Consider the following 14,515-nt stretch of genomic DNA (forward strand, 5'->3'; position numbering starts at 1 on the left):
AATTGTACTGCTTCCCACTTTACCTTGCATCCTGGTACCGAGTTGTACAACTTCCCACTTTACCTTGCATCCTGGTACCGAGTTGTACAGCTTCCCACTTTACCTTGCATACTGGTACTGAGTTGTGCAGCTTTCAATTTTACTCTGCATCTTGGTACCGCGTTGTACTGCTTCCCACTTTACCCTGCATCCTGGTACCGAGTTGTATTGCTTCCCACTTTACCTTGCATCCTGGCACTGAGTTGTGCAGCTTCCCATTTTACCTCGCATCCTGGTACTGAGTTGTGCAGCTTTCAACTTTACTCTGCATCCTGGTACCGAGTTGTACTGCTTCCCACTTTACCCTGCATCCTGGTACCGAGTTGTGCAGCTTCCCACTTTACCCTGCATCCTGGTACCGAGTTGTACTGCTTCCCACTTTACCTTGCATCCTGGTACCGAGTTGTACTGCTTCCCACTTTACCTTGCATCCTGGTACCGAGTTGTACTGCTTCCCACTTTACCTTGCATCCTGGTACCGATTTGTACTACTTCCCACTTTACCTTGCATCCTGGTACATAGTTGTACTGCATCTCACCATACCTTGTATTTACGTCTCGAGGTCTGCCACTTCCCGTCACTATGATATAAACGATTCACCGGTTCTTGCACAGTAGTACTAACATAATGCTAATGAACTTGCTTCTTTGTTATAAATCAATTGGTTTGATACGGGCTTGTCAGAGAGCCGGCAAGACAAATCTACTTTCCATCAGTGTATTACATGTACATGTGCGTTCGTGAGTTATCGGAGGCACCCACGCGTCTAACCCAATTTAGTCATCAAAAATCAATTTAGAGAACGCCGGAGCAAGATGAATATCTAGTATGAGTTAATGACAGTGACTCGACACAGGTCAACAGTAAATCTCCCTTGGTTTTATTAAATATTGGACTTCACCATAATATATCATTTTTATAGAGCAGTGCAGTAACACTGGCCTCTTATAATCTATAGTGGTATCTATGTAATGCTATGTTTTCTATACTTAATTCCGTGTTATAATTTATAATCAGCAAATATCTATAGAATGTAATGGCTACAATACCCCGGGGAATATGTAATAGAACTCAGTATTAACACAGGCAGTTGAAAACATATTAAAACTTGGATAACATACTGACCTTTCTTCGTCTATATGAAATGACTACTGTATAATATTAACACAGAATCAATCGCCGTATATTTAATTATTGATCCAGTCTGTGACTTTTTGGAAAATTGCACATTTTAACTTTTCATCTAGAAATTGATTTCAGTGTCTACCCATTATTTCGTAGAATGCGTGGACTGATTGATTTAATGTAATGTGTTGTTGCCATGACTACGTACAAATCACCCCATTCAGGAAATTTTTAAAGAATCTTTCATTGAGCAATACTTTCTGTCTAAAATAACATTATTGAAGCTGAATTATATTATTTTCTACAATCGATACTTTAACGCATTTCTTCTGTGTTAATGTTATTTACACCATTCATCATTTTAACTGCACCAGAATTGTTAAATCGCCTCAAAATGTGACACCGGAGGCGAGGGGGGGGGGGTAAATCATGTGATAATTAATACATTTTGGCAAAGCAACTGGGAAGTACGTATTAAGTAAATACGATGTAATATATGTCCCACGTGGTCACGTAATGTATTACGCCAATGTTTACATTAATTAACAATTAAGATGAATCACTTGCACCTGATTGGACGTCTTAGCGTACATATATGTTACTGCTCGATACTACACTGTACTCGGATCCGGAGAATTATTAAATTGCCTCGTAGCCCTACGGGCCTTTTTCATTGTCCCATTTGTCATGTAGGACATTCGATTTGCCCCGTTCCCCCTGTGGGCAAATTGCTCTCCAATCGTATTGTATGAATATGCAATATAGAGTAAAGCTATTCGTTTTTTTTTAAGTGTGTTTATATTAAGGAATACATTTCTCCCGTAATGGCAGTATATCGGGCACTATACATGTTGGTAGGGGGTACAAATCATTTCGATCTAATAGCGCACTTAAGTAAAATATTGTACATTGAAGAAGGTAAGAATTGAGGTTTTACAGCATGAAGCCTGCAGTTATAGGTTAGAAAAGTTGAAAGGAACATATGAATTACTATAGCACCTAGGATGTAGACGCCTAACACCCCTCTAATGTAGGTACATTTGATATCGTCCGGCGGCATGCATTGCTTACTTGCCAGGGGGTTGAAATCAACAAGGACTGCAGATCTTTGTGAATAGAGTTCTCGTCAATGCCCCACTAACACGCTGGCCATTGAGTAAACAGTTGTTTAGTATTGTGGCGAGTCGGACAGTATTTTAATGGCAAGCCTATCGAGAAGAGTGTGTTCAATGTTATGCGAATGAATGCACGGTGTAAAATCTGACTAACCATCCAGATTCTTTCAATTTGTTTTCTAAAAATCGATGGACAAAGAAGGCTTTTAAGAAGTCCTTTGGTTCGATTTGTTCCGACTGTTGGCAACGAACAATCGTTGTTTTTTACGCTCCAATTTGAGGAGTTACACTGGTGTTTGAGTGTTGCTTCACTCCACGACCAGCGCCCTGTAGTAGTATTTAATGCGTCGTTATTGTGCGTTGCTGAATAGCCTGGATCAGAGGTAAGTTGAAAGTCGTAACATTTTATTGCCATAATTAATGAATAAACAGTAAATTGCCGTAATTGTAATTTTACGACTATTAACGTGCTTCAGAAGACAATTTACTGTTATATATGTATGGGCGATGTGATATGACTGCTTTGCGACATAACTTGAGCGCTATTGAGGAACAAACACACTTGTAACTTTACAATAAGTTGATGAATACACGGGTTTGCCGATCTCTTTATTACTGACAATGATTCGCCTTCTTGTGAAAATTTCTGAGTGATTTATATGCGCTCCATATAAGGTGGATTAATGCGCACTCTGGATAGTGAAGATTTTATGATAAATGGTTACGCTTTGGTGATCTATATTGTCAAGGGGATGTCAATCTAGCGTTTAATGTGCTTTATGTCGATGTATCTATTACTTTTTATGGACTAAATCGCGATAAAAAAAGACGAGACGTGTGTTACAACTCATTGTTGATATTTTTACTCTTCGGTGACTGAATCCAGTACATATGCGTTTAACTGTACAGTAATGATTTAATTTACTATACTACTATATACTATAACCTGCTCTTCCTGGCAGTCGTAAACATGGTGAAGCACACTAGCCATACACTAGGTCAAATATGTTGAAGGGATTGACGGTTATCAGCGAGTATTTCTGTTCTGAACTATGCCAGCATTGGTGTAGCGTTATTAACGTACTGCGCCCTTTTCTGTGTGAAACAATGCGCTCGCTTTTTTTTTTTGCCACTTGACAGGTATACAGTTGAGACGTATTGGGCGGTTATTTGAGTGTTTATTTATAACTGGAGTAGGTTATGGTATTTAAGTTTATCTGTTTAGACAGCAAGTTTGTTTAAACTATAACTAAAAAACTGACAAGATGAAATTAGCATACAGAATCATGCACCTGCACTCCGGGGTCGTAGTGGACAATCGATAGAAAGAGGTAACTGTAGTCAATGGTATCATGGCGAGACTGTTTCTGTGAAGAAACTGCATATATCTTGGGCATTATTTTAGAAGAGAAAGCCGTGTTATGAATGAGTTAGTTTAATGTGATAAACGCAATGATAGCGTGGTAATGGCGGTAAATGCTTGCCTTCTTTTCTCAGTGTCGTCAATGTCCTGTGATGAAATTCATTATTCGTCTTACCATTTTGTGATCACGAGTGGGTACCTTTGGTGGGAGGTCCCACGTGTGTATCTGTCTGGCGGCGAGTAATTTACACACGTTCAAACGACACTCCTTCATTGACATGAACGTGGTTCTAAAACAAACCGGTCTCCCTCATAAAGAAGCATACTTGTGGCCATTAAACAAATACACCGACACTTTCAATTTCATGCCATATATGAAAGGGATGGTTGTTGTCAGGGTAACCGATGAGCACCCTAAATGTGGGCTGAGTTTAGGATTTTCACATTGGCAATCAACTTTAATTGTAGCCTGTTTCATAAAGTCTCTCAAGTGGCATGGCAAAACGTGTTATAAAATTCCATTCACAAAGTGCCCATTGTAATGTGTTGCTTTTAAAGTAAATGGCGTTGAGTAAGGAGTATCGTTTGAAGTGAAGGAGTTTGGGAAAAACGAGCAGCAAGATCAGTTGGGAGTGTCTGGTATTCACTTACAGACTGACTACTAAGGAAACATCTAAGAATCGTGCAAATCAGGCTTGCTTTGAAATAAGTTATTATTAGTGGGAGTGTATATTTACATGTATACCAATTTGTGCAATTAAACTTAGTCCTTTTAAAAACTTAAATAGTACCGATGTTGTAACTTGAAACCTGAGTGCATAGGCCAAAAGGTTTCGGGACGGATGCATTCCAGGGGGGTGCCGACAATAATGGGAACTTCGGTCACCCATGTCTCCTGTGTAGTGATTGGTCGATATGTATTTTCCCATGACTCTTCAAAGAGCTGTCAATACTGTTCGTTGATTGCATCCAGCTACGAGCGTGTAGCTGTCCATGTCACGGCAAACCGAGTAGCAAAACGCGGCTCGGTATTTTTACTACGATTTCACGATACGCTTTTATGACCGTTTCGGTCGACTGGCTTGCACGCACTTTGGTGGAAAAGGCGGTCTTTCATTTGGCCATCGTCTCAGTTTCTTTGCATTGTTCGATGAACAACCGGGATAGCCTGTTAGATGCTCGAGTTGAGCACTAGGTTTGGCGCCCCGCAAAGCATGCCAAGCCCCACCAAAGCTTTCGATTGAAATCAGATACGTATACCACAGCAGAACAGCAAAAGCTAGTTTTAATATATGTGACCTCAACGTCGGACTACCGGGGTCTAGTTATTCGTTACCCGCCGCTCAAAGTTTGAAGGCTTGTTTGTGCCGTTTCTCTCTGGTGGCCTTTATTATTTTTATATACATTGGCGTTGTTCAGTTGGATTGTTTCCGTAATACCCTCGGTATAATTGGCCACTAGTTATATTAGCATTTGAATAGTGGGACTCTGTGATCGTTGTAGGTGCCTTCTGAAAAGTGTCCGCATTGTATGAAACCAACTCAGCGAAAAACCAGTGCTTCACGTTGGTGTCTTTATTCAAATGAAACAGTGTATGTTGGACGGTGAGTGGAACTGGCCGAGTAGATGTCTTTTTCAACGAGTGCGCCTTTGGTTCCGTTGCTAGGTACTTAATAGCCACAGCGCTTGTTGGATTACGTACAATTCTATACAACAAAGGAAGCCTGTGTTATTGTATAGGAGCTGTGTGATTACCTTCATGCATGCTGTAGTGTGGGACAATACCAAAAGAAAAACCAAAGTGTGCACACCGACATCCTATATTGCCATTGGAGAAATAAGACAAGTCCTGCTGAAGACGTATACACGGACTATCCGGGACGCGACAATCGGAAGGAAATTTACTAGCTGTTCTGGTTATTGAGTTAAACCAGTGATGAATTAAGACATGGTGCTGTTATGACTCCACCATTGATGCATCTGAATTGCCAGCATTTAAAGTATTGAGGTGTTACACTTCTCGACATTTTTGGAGAACCAAGGTGGTGTTGCGTTTTACTAGGCGATCTTTATTGTGCTGTGAACGGATGACGCGTGTGTTTGGCCACATTATATACACTTACGCTTAATTTAGTTCATAATTTGCGGGCTCCAGTACGCTAGATATTAAGTTGGCTACTGTATGCATATGTATCTACAACATAATATATCGGTTGTGCCAGTGTTGGAAGTTATGTCGCGACAGGATAAACTGCAGGCTATCTGTCATATTACAAAGCAATGGCCATCGATCATTCTCGTAGGGCAATGTGTTAAATTACTTGTAGCTCTACTTTTTTTCTTTCACCCACACCATTACGCTATTATGATTACCAGTTGATCATCGTAGTGTCGTTGGTCACGTTTTGTTAGGCTCTTTTACAACGACACTACCGCCTTCATTAACGTAGTTGTTTTTTCCTGTCCAACCAGGTTTGCAGTCGCATACAAATAACAGCGTGTTCGGGGCGTACTTTGACCGACCTGGCATCCACCGATCGTACTAAAGCAGTCCAAGATGGCGAAGCTGGTGAACCTAGTCTTGTTTGTTTCAACACTGAGCGTGATAATGGCACAAAGAGGTAATCTCTATGTAAATGTAGTTTTCCCTTCAAGTTCTGCCTATATGTAAATACGATACCTTTCGTGTGATCGCAGCTTTTAGTCCGCTTGTTGCGATCAGATCTTGCCTCCAGTCAAACATCAAAGACCTCACAAGTTTGCAATGGCCGTGCGTTGTAGTTATTGCTCCCTAATCTACGCGTTACAGCCGATTTTACAGCGCTGTTACAATTAACGTTACTCGCTACTCACTCACAATTCTCTTTAATATTTGTTGAGCGCCATTTCGCCTAATTAGACATTGATTTACGCGCTCTCGTGCGGCTAGTATGTATACACATTAAAATGACAGGTACATATAAGTGTAAAAAAAGGAAATCGTAAAACGGTCAGTTAGCGAGAGTTTGACGTGTATCGGTGATAACTTTGACGACGTCCGTAGAGCAATATAACTATTGAATGTTACTTGAACGTCGTCTTATTTGACGAGAGGGGTTGGCCTTTCATTAGCACCTATTTATCACTTACTAACAAGTTCACGCACACCAAATTTGTCGACGTGAAATGAAATTCAATTTTAAAACTTTAAGTGGTTTATGTATTTTGTTACCGATTATTCGATTGGGCACGCATTTTACAGAGCCCGTCCGAAATACTATTATCAATGCATTTATCAGTTAGTTAGATACTCGAATCATGGAACTATAATTCCATGCTCGAATGCAGAACAACACGGGGAATTGGCCACTAAAACAGCCACATATTGAAAATTTTTAGAACTGAATTGCGGAATTTACCTGAGATGCCAAGTCTGTTGATATTTGACATGTGTCTGTAGCCTGAAGGTAGGGAATTTGACATGATTGATAAACAAAACGTCAAATATCACTACAAGTTTACACCCCACCCCACATGGAAACATTGGTACGTATGTCGCCCCGTGTTTCCTACAGACAAACGGCGGCAGCCATTTTGTAACAAAGATAGTTCAAGTTTATGCCCGACTAAAGCAGTTAGATATTCTGTGTTGACTTTGAATATTTAATAATAGAATCAGAAATCTTTTACCCCATGGACTTAATAACTGTTTTGTATGTTAGATTTTATACCGATGACATTGAGGTAAACACAACTGTCTGTCAATTTTATAAAAAAGTTTACAATTCAAATCGTAAATAAAAAACACCATTCTTCGGTTACCTTAGTTTATAACATTATTGCATTGAAATCGGTTTTGCAGCTACTTAGTGTATTACATTTACGAGACTCTACCCATAATTCATGTTTTAAAACCAAGTAATGGATAATTTATATATTGTCAAATCTACATTAATTAGTAAGCAAGCAATATAAAACATAGATACAATTTTGAAATACACAGTCCGTAATAATCAGAGAAAAAGGGAAAATAATAAAGTTTGAAAATCAATTGAATTTGAGTGATATACATTAAAAATGATTTATGCAATTAATATATTGTGAACTGACAAATTTTAAGCTGCTTTACTCGGGGGAGGTTCTTAAAGTTAGAATGTGTACATTTTTATAGTGCATGTAGCCATGACATTATACGTATCAATATCTATCTATAATTAATCATTTATTGAATATTAGATAAAAGTATGTGTGTTTTTCTGTTCATTGTTAATCTGTTTTTTGGGAAAATCTGTAAAATGATACGCATAAAATAGCAATTTATCATAGACCACAATGAGAACACATTTGTTGTTATAATTCCACTAAAATACTGTAAAAACTGTGTCTCCTGTTTTAATCATATCAAAATAAAAAAACTTTGAATGACATTCTTTTCATGATAAAATGTGAAATAACACGTATGTAAAATAAAGTAACATTAATTATTTTTACTTTTAAGTAGCGTCACAATGACTATTTGTAAGTGTAACATTATCATAACCACCGTGGCTTACACTACCATGCTTTGAGTCAACTTCTAACAATTTCCAACTAAAGTCCTGATGATAGAAAAGACAATATTACATATCATATGTGTTTGTTTTTTTTGCGGGTGTTTGTCAGAATTTAAAATCAAAATAAGGAGTAAATTTTCATGAAATATTAAAATAAAGTCGCATTTTTTATGTCAATTTAAAAATCAATAAAGAAAACTCCACTGTGTCATTTTTGAAAAAACAATTTGAAAGGAACTTTTTTCTAGGTGAATATAAAGAAGATTAGCGTTTCATCAAAATTTACATTTTTGTTTACATATTCATCACACAATCTACATCACACAATGTTTGTAATGACGGAATCCTATTTAAGTCATTGTGACTGTGGACTTTGAGAATTTTTGCTGTTAGAAAATTATTTTCTGTGTCTCACGAAAATGTTTCGTATCTTTAATCTAATATTTAATACACAATGAAAATACGTTGACAGGGGTCTAAATACTGTGAATCAATTTACACTTATTTTGGTTTATCGTATCCATGGATGTTGTCGCAGTAAATTTTTGTAAATACTTATGAATTTAACATCAAATTCAAATATGAGATTGTGATTGATTGTTTAGGATTTGTACAGCCCTCTACTCACAGAACTGATTGCTGATTGGACGATTCTCAGAACATTTCAAAATTACATTATCCTGACTAGTGATGTCAAATACACATTGTAGCTGTGATTGTTCGGACAGTTTTCAACCACCATTTTGAGTTTCAAAATGTTCTTAGTAACCTGAAACTAGTGTAATACTATTAATTTTTGCCGTTGGTAATTTACAGCATTTTGGAAGATGATGTAAAACATGTCTTTTTAGTTACCATGGTATTTTAGCTAATCTGTAATTTCACTAATTCAAGATGTAACTGATTTAACAGAAAATGTATTAACACACTTAGGAATCTGTTAATTTATGCATTTAGTCAAATTCGCTAAAATTGCAAAATTATAGTGTTCTATAATGAATTGTGAACGGTACTGTGACTTGACTTTAAGGACACCAGTGAAACTGACGCCAACAAAGCACTGTGCTTTTCAGGACTTCATAAATCATAAAAAAAAATCATGAAATAAAGCAGTTTAATTTAATTGGCAATCAACAAAAATACATTTATTTTCCTCACTAAACTAGTTCCTGAATTTATTACCCAATTAAACTATTTATATTTTTCACGTGAACTTTTTAACTTTTTTTTCTGAATCTGGAACTAGAAATATTTGAATGAGCAAACCAGTAGACATTCACATCACTGTTTTAAAATTACTTATGTCCACAGCATATTTGGGAATTAAAAAAACAACATATTTAACAAGTCCAGGTTTTGTGTAATTTAATAAAACTTGAATTCCCTTGTTTATTAGTGCAGAGGTTAGTGTTACTGAGCATTGTCCTTGAGTGTTATAAGATGGAGTACAAAAGAAGAGATGCAAAGTGTGTGGAAATGCTATTTAGATAGTCACCAGTGAGGATTTATGACTGCATTTCCTGACAGCTTTAGGTCAAGCAAAGACAAATACAGGGCATTGTTGTCAAAGTTGAACCAGACCAAGTTATTTGCATTACTAGTCAAAAGAGGGCAAAATTGACATTGACAAATTGTGTCATTTAGTTGGTTGGCCTCACTAAGGTTCTGACATGTTGCCTCTAACTCCTATACATGGATAATGAATTCAAGAGACAAATGTGTGCTTAGAAACGGCGCAAAATTAATGAAAAATCTCCTCAGCTTTGTCAGTTACTGCGTGAATGGCTGAGTACTGTGAGTGAGAGTCAAGACTGGTAAATTTCAGACTTGATGCTGGCCTGGGTCGTACTGTCTGGCTTTCTTTACTGCACCATGCTGAACTGGGTGACATCAAGAAACTCTGTTCTTGTTTTCTTAGGGTTTAATGGTTGTTTCTTCAGTGTGTTAGGTGGGTTATGGAATGTGCATGAGATGCTGCATCAGTGTAAGACATCGACTTGCAAAAACAACCATGCATCTCCGTGTTGCTTTGCTAATTACCATAGAGACTCACAAATAATAGAAACCCCGCCAAGCATATTGACACCTCTCTAAATATTGATGATGAATTCTATGGAAATATGTAGTTTTGTAAAAATATTAGCATGCTGCTGTGAAAACATTACCAGCATCAAACAATAACCACCCAAACTAGGTGAAGCCTGTATTGTTGCACATTTTAGAAAAACAACTTGTCAAAAATATTTGTGATGAAAAACATCAGCAGCCAGCCAGTTTGAAACAATCCGCCTGCCATGACTTAGTATGCTTAATTTTATCTGCGGACAACAAACTGGACTTTATACAAAGATGGCTGCCCATTTTGGGGCGATGATGTACGAGCTCAGTTTTCGTAAAATTAATAATTAAATTCCTGAAAACTATACTACCGTAGCGAATAATTAGGGCATCACAGGATTGATATGATAATTTGTCTCATTTTAATAATCGTGTAAATTGAAGTATTTACATTAGGGCTGTTATGGTGCTGTAATGTAGCTTGATAGATAATAAGTATTGCATTGGTTTAAGTTTCAGTAGATTTTGTGAGTCATTTTATTTTCATGGGAGACATTTAAATGTTTGTGAATTTGTGAGTAGGCAAAATTGCCAAATTTGGGGATTGTTTAAAACAGTGAGTCACAGTGATTTTTTTGGAGAGCAAGTCACGGTGACTCACAAAATTTCGTCTCTATGAATAAAAAGGTTACAGTAGTTGAGAGAGATTTTTAAAAATTATTTTGATATTTTATTGTTACTTTATTGATGTAAACTTGCAATCCCATGATGCATCTGATTTTGTGTCCATCTTCTTAAAATACTAAGAAATGATGACATCAGTGTGTGGCTTTGTTATGTAAATACTCCACTGTCTTCTCAAGCAGATAGCTAATGATTTGCTTATTAATATAATACAAGGTGCATCATGGGAGTCTATTCATCTATGGCTTTATCCATTGGTATATACTTTTACCCTGAGTTTTGAATCAGGGAAAGTCAAGTTCAAATCCATCATCGTTTTTGATCTACAATTCACGCAACTAGAGTCACATAAAAATTCTATATCCAGATTTGCCAAGGTGGCATCTTCTGACTGAAGCTAGCTTGTGGTTTAAAACTGGCAAACACATGAGTTTTTAAATTAGAGCTAAACCAGTAGGGATATGAAACTTAGTTAACTACCATCTGTAGTAATTCACAACATGAATGTATACAGTTAGTAAATAAATAATTTGTATTATTTTTAGTCTTCCATGTACAAATGGCTATCTATTGATCAAGACTTGGTTGTCAAACCGGCTTTAAATCTGAGCAGGTATTCCCCCAGGGAAATACAGTTGTTGAAGCCGACATTAACTCTAATTCTAAGGTTAGGGGGGTCACCCTCAACACTTCTTAATTTTCTATAGGTGTAACAATCTGAGTGTGGTGTAGGGCCCTTTAGCTTTAGAATATTTGGTACATTGACTTACATATTATCTGATATTTTTTTCAAATAAGTTTGTAATTGTACAGAGATTTCAGTTTATTATTCCATGTGTAGTGTTCGTGTATACTGTAAGAAGCTCTGAAATGGATAGATGCCATCTTAGCAAATTGGCCCAATGCATAAATTAACAGAAACTTAATTTAGCTAAAGTGCAACTAATCTCAGAATATATCGGTACTTTATTTTAAATTAACGTCGTCTTGTATTAGCAAAATTACAGATTAGCTAAAATAACATGATATATGTTTCTCTTCAATTTTAGTTTAATTATGTTAATTATATTTTTTTAGCTGAAAATGTGGGTGTAATTTACTTTTTACTGATTTGTAATAAAAATGTCCCAGAAAAAAAAAATGTTCTGGTCATTGCACATGTTAGTTAAAAGTGTTATCTTTAACAAGCGGAACTATTCATATCACTGATTGTCTGTCTGTCGGTCATTGCCATTGTATTCTGTCAGCATAAACTTTTTCTTCTTAAAATCTGTCAGCTGTATTATGTTACTCACTACAACTATGGGTTGTTCTGTCTCCTATTTGTTCATTATGTTACAATACATTTATTTCTCTAATTTTAGTCAATATTTTTGTCAATTTTGGTATAAAATGCTATTTTTGACTTCTTGAAAACTGCTACCCTGATTGCCTTGATATTGTATATATGGGTGCAGTCGGTCGACTTCTCTCAGATTTGTGATGATAAATTTTTTTGATAGGATTCATTCTTCTATCAGAATAATTAATTTAGTGTCAGTAATTTCAATTTTGCACAGGGGGTTGTAAGCGTATAAAAAGAAAATGACAAAATTAGTGTTTTTGCTTTTAAACTTTTAAATGAAAAAAGAAGATTAATTAAATTTTCAGGAAAATTAAAAAAGAACACTTAAATTTAATAACAATTTAAAAATAAAAACAAAAACGCGCTCATCGATTTTGGAAAACAAACTGACCATGAAACTTGTCTTTTTCTTCTGAGCCTCACATGGAATAGAAACAAAATATTTGCACTAGATTTCTTTTTTCTAATTTTATTTTTAGCATAAATGTGACAAAAATAACAGATTGTAATACACTTTTATGAAAGACAAATGTTTGCGAATTTTGTCTGGGAGCATGGGGGCAGATAAAATTCAAAACAGTCAAATCATTGTATGATGAAAATTGATAGCGATGAAAATAAAATGGATTACAGTATTTTTACGGTAGTAAATATATAATGTTACATCAGTGTAGTAGATGTGCAATGATCGTCTTGTAATTCGCATGCAAGGGATTACGACAAACCCATTTTTATTTGATATAAATAAACCGTGATTTTGATTTGTAGATCGAATATTGATTATCAAATCTACCACTTCACTGAATATTAAGACGAACCAAAATGGTGTGTTTGACAAGACTCCATTATTTTGGAGTGTTAACTGACTGCTCTGACAAAAAGGATTTAAATAATCAATATTCAGAGAATACTTGCCATTCTTAAAATAAATGTTTTCACAGGATGGTTTCCATGGTAATGTAATCCAATTTCACGCCTAAATACTCAACAGATACCTAAACTTATAAGCATTTTTTCTTGTGTATGTACATACTCTTTTCCGAATTAATTTAAGTTTGAATATGTATAATTTTTCATTATTTTTAAAAATATATTATTTTTTTTTAATTTCAAGTTTGTACATTGGTGAATAAAATTGTTGTTAGATTTTTGAAAATCAATTTATAAAAATATTTAAAAACTGTTTAAATTGGAGGTATCTCTATAAGGCCAACAAAAAATTATTTACGTTAAAAATATGTAGAAAATAATGTTGAAATGGTGATTTATTCCAAACTTATTCGTATTTGCTGAATGTAGTGATTGTTAGTTTGCTAGTCTGTTTCCAGTTGTGAGTCCAATCTGACTCGTACAATAATATTGCTTATCAGTCGTGGTGCAAAGTACATGTATATATAACCCTGCCAAGGCAAGCAGCATTTTAAAAAATATTCACCTTTTCAAGTACAAACAAAAGCTGCCTTAATTATGTAGTATACAAATGTGTGTCTGTGCGTCACTAATACACTCCACACATGTGCCTATAGGCTCAGTGTTTCCGGCATTGTTCCCACACATACACTGGTACAGCTCTTAATTAACCTGGCTTATTATTGTTTACCTTTCCCCCTGTCAAAACATTTCATGTTGTTTTTTTTACTCTCTTTGGACAGAATGCCCATCAATTCATGGCTTTACTGGTACAGACATTTTGAGATGTTCTAAAGAAGGGTGTTGTAGTCTGAGAAAAATGGAAGTCTTAAAATCCAACCACATTAAGTTTAACAGTTAAAATTCAAGTCTAAAAATGGACTTATCTAAACAATTATTATTTTCTAATATGGGAAAGGGAAGGACTGCTGGAGAATTGTGTAGCATATTTAATTTGTACTGATCATATCTTGAATTCAAACTTCAAATGAACAACTTTATACAGAGTGACCTCATTTTGATAAGTGTAGAGTTGGCTATGTCTAATTATACGTACACTAATGAATATCGCAATCAAAATGATATCTTGATAATTTTTTTATTTTTTTTATTTTGTTAAGTGATTCAGTCACAGCAATATGCTTTAATACATAGGGTGTGTGTGTATGGTTGCACTGCAACATTGCAGTCATGTTATGTATTGTGAGTTGCATGCTTGCTATAGACAGTCGGCGGCCATGATGGATTCCTATCCAAACATAGGCTTTAGTTTAAACTATTGTGTCAACGTGACTCTATTCAGAACCTGTTCAACTACCCTACTCCGAAAACCAATCTTGTTTG

At 35.8% G+C, this 14,515-nt stretch overlaps 1 protein-coding gene across 2 annotated transcripts in view; it reads left to right on the forward strand.

The window, feature by feature from the left end:
* Positions 1 to 2,374: 2,374 nt before the first annotated feature.
* The window catches only part of LOC100371580 (fibroblast growth factor receptor-like 1), a 33,552-nt gene continuing 21,411 nt past the window's right edge, over positions 2,375 to 14,515 (forward strand). Inside the window, exons 1-2 of one of the 2 annotated variants that reach the window (XM_085504234.1) lie at positions 2,375 to 2,663; positions 6,116 to 6,264. In XM_085504234.1, coding sequence (XP_085360360.1) covers positions 6,201 to 6,264 — 64 coding nt within the window. In that variant the 5' untranslated portion in view covers positions 2,375 to 2,663; positions 6,116 to 6,200. Of the gene's footprint in view, positions 2,664 to 4,607; positions 5,686 to 6,115; positions 6,265 to 14,515 lie in introns of those variants that run through there. The other variant, XM_002737157.4, reaches the window with a different exon arrangement.

The sequence above is a fragment of the Saccoglossus kowalevskii genome, chromosome 10 (assembly GCF_978046115.1).
Source record: "Saccoglossus kowalevskii chromosome 10, keSacKowa6.1, whole genome shotgun sequence".
NCBI lineage: Eukaryota > Metazoa > Hemichordata > Enteropneusta > Harrimaniidae > Saccoglossus > Saccoglossus kowalevskii.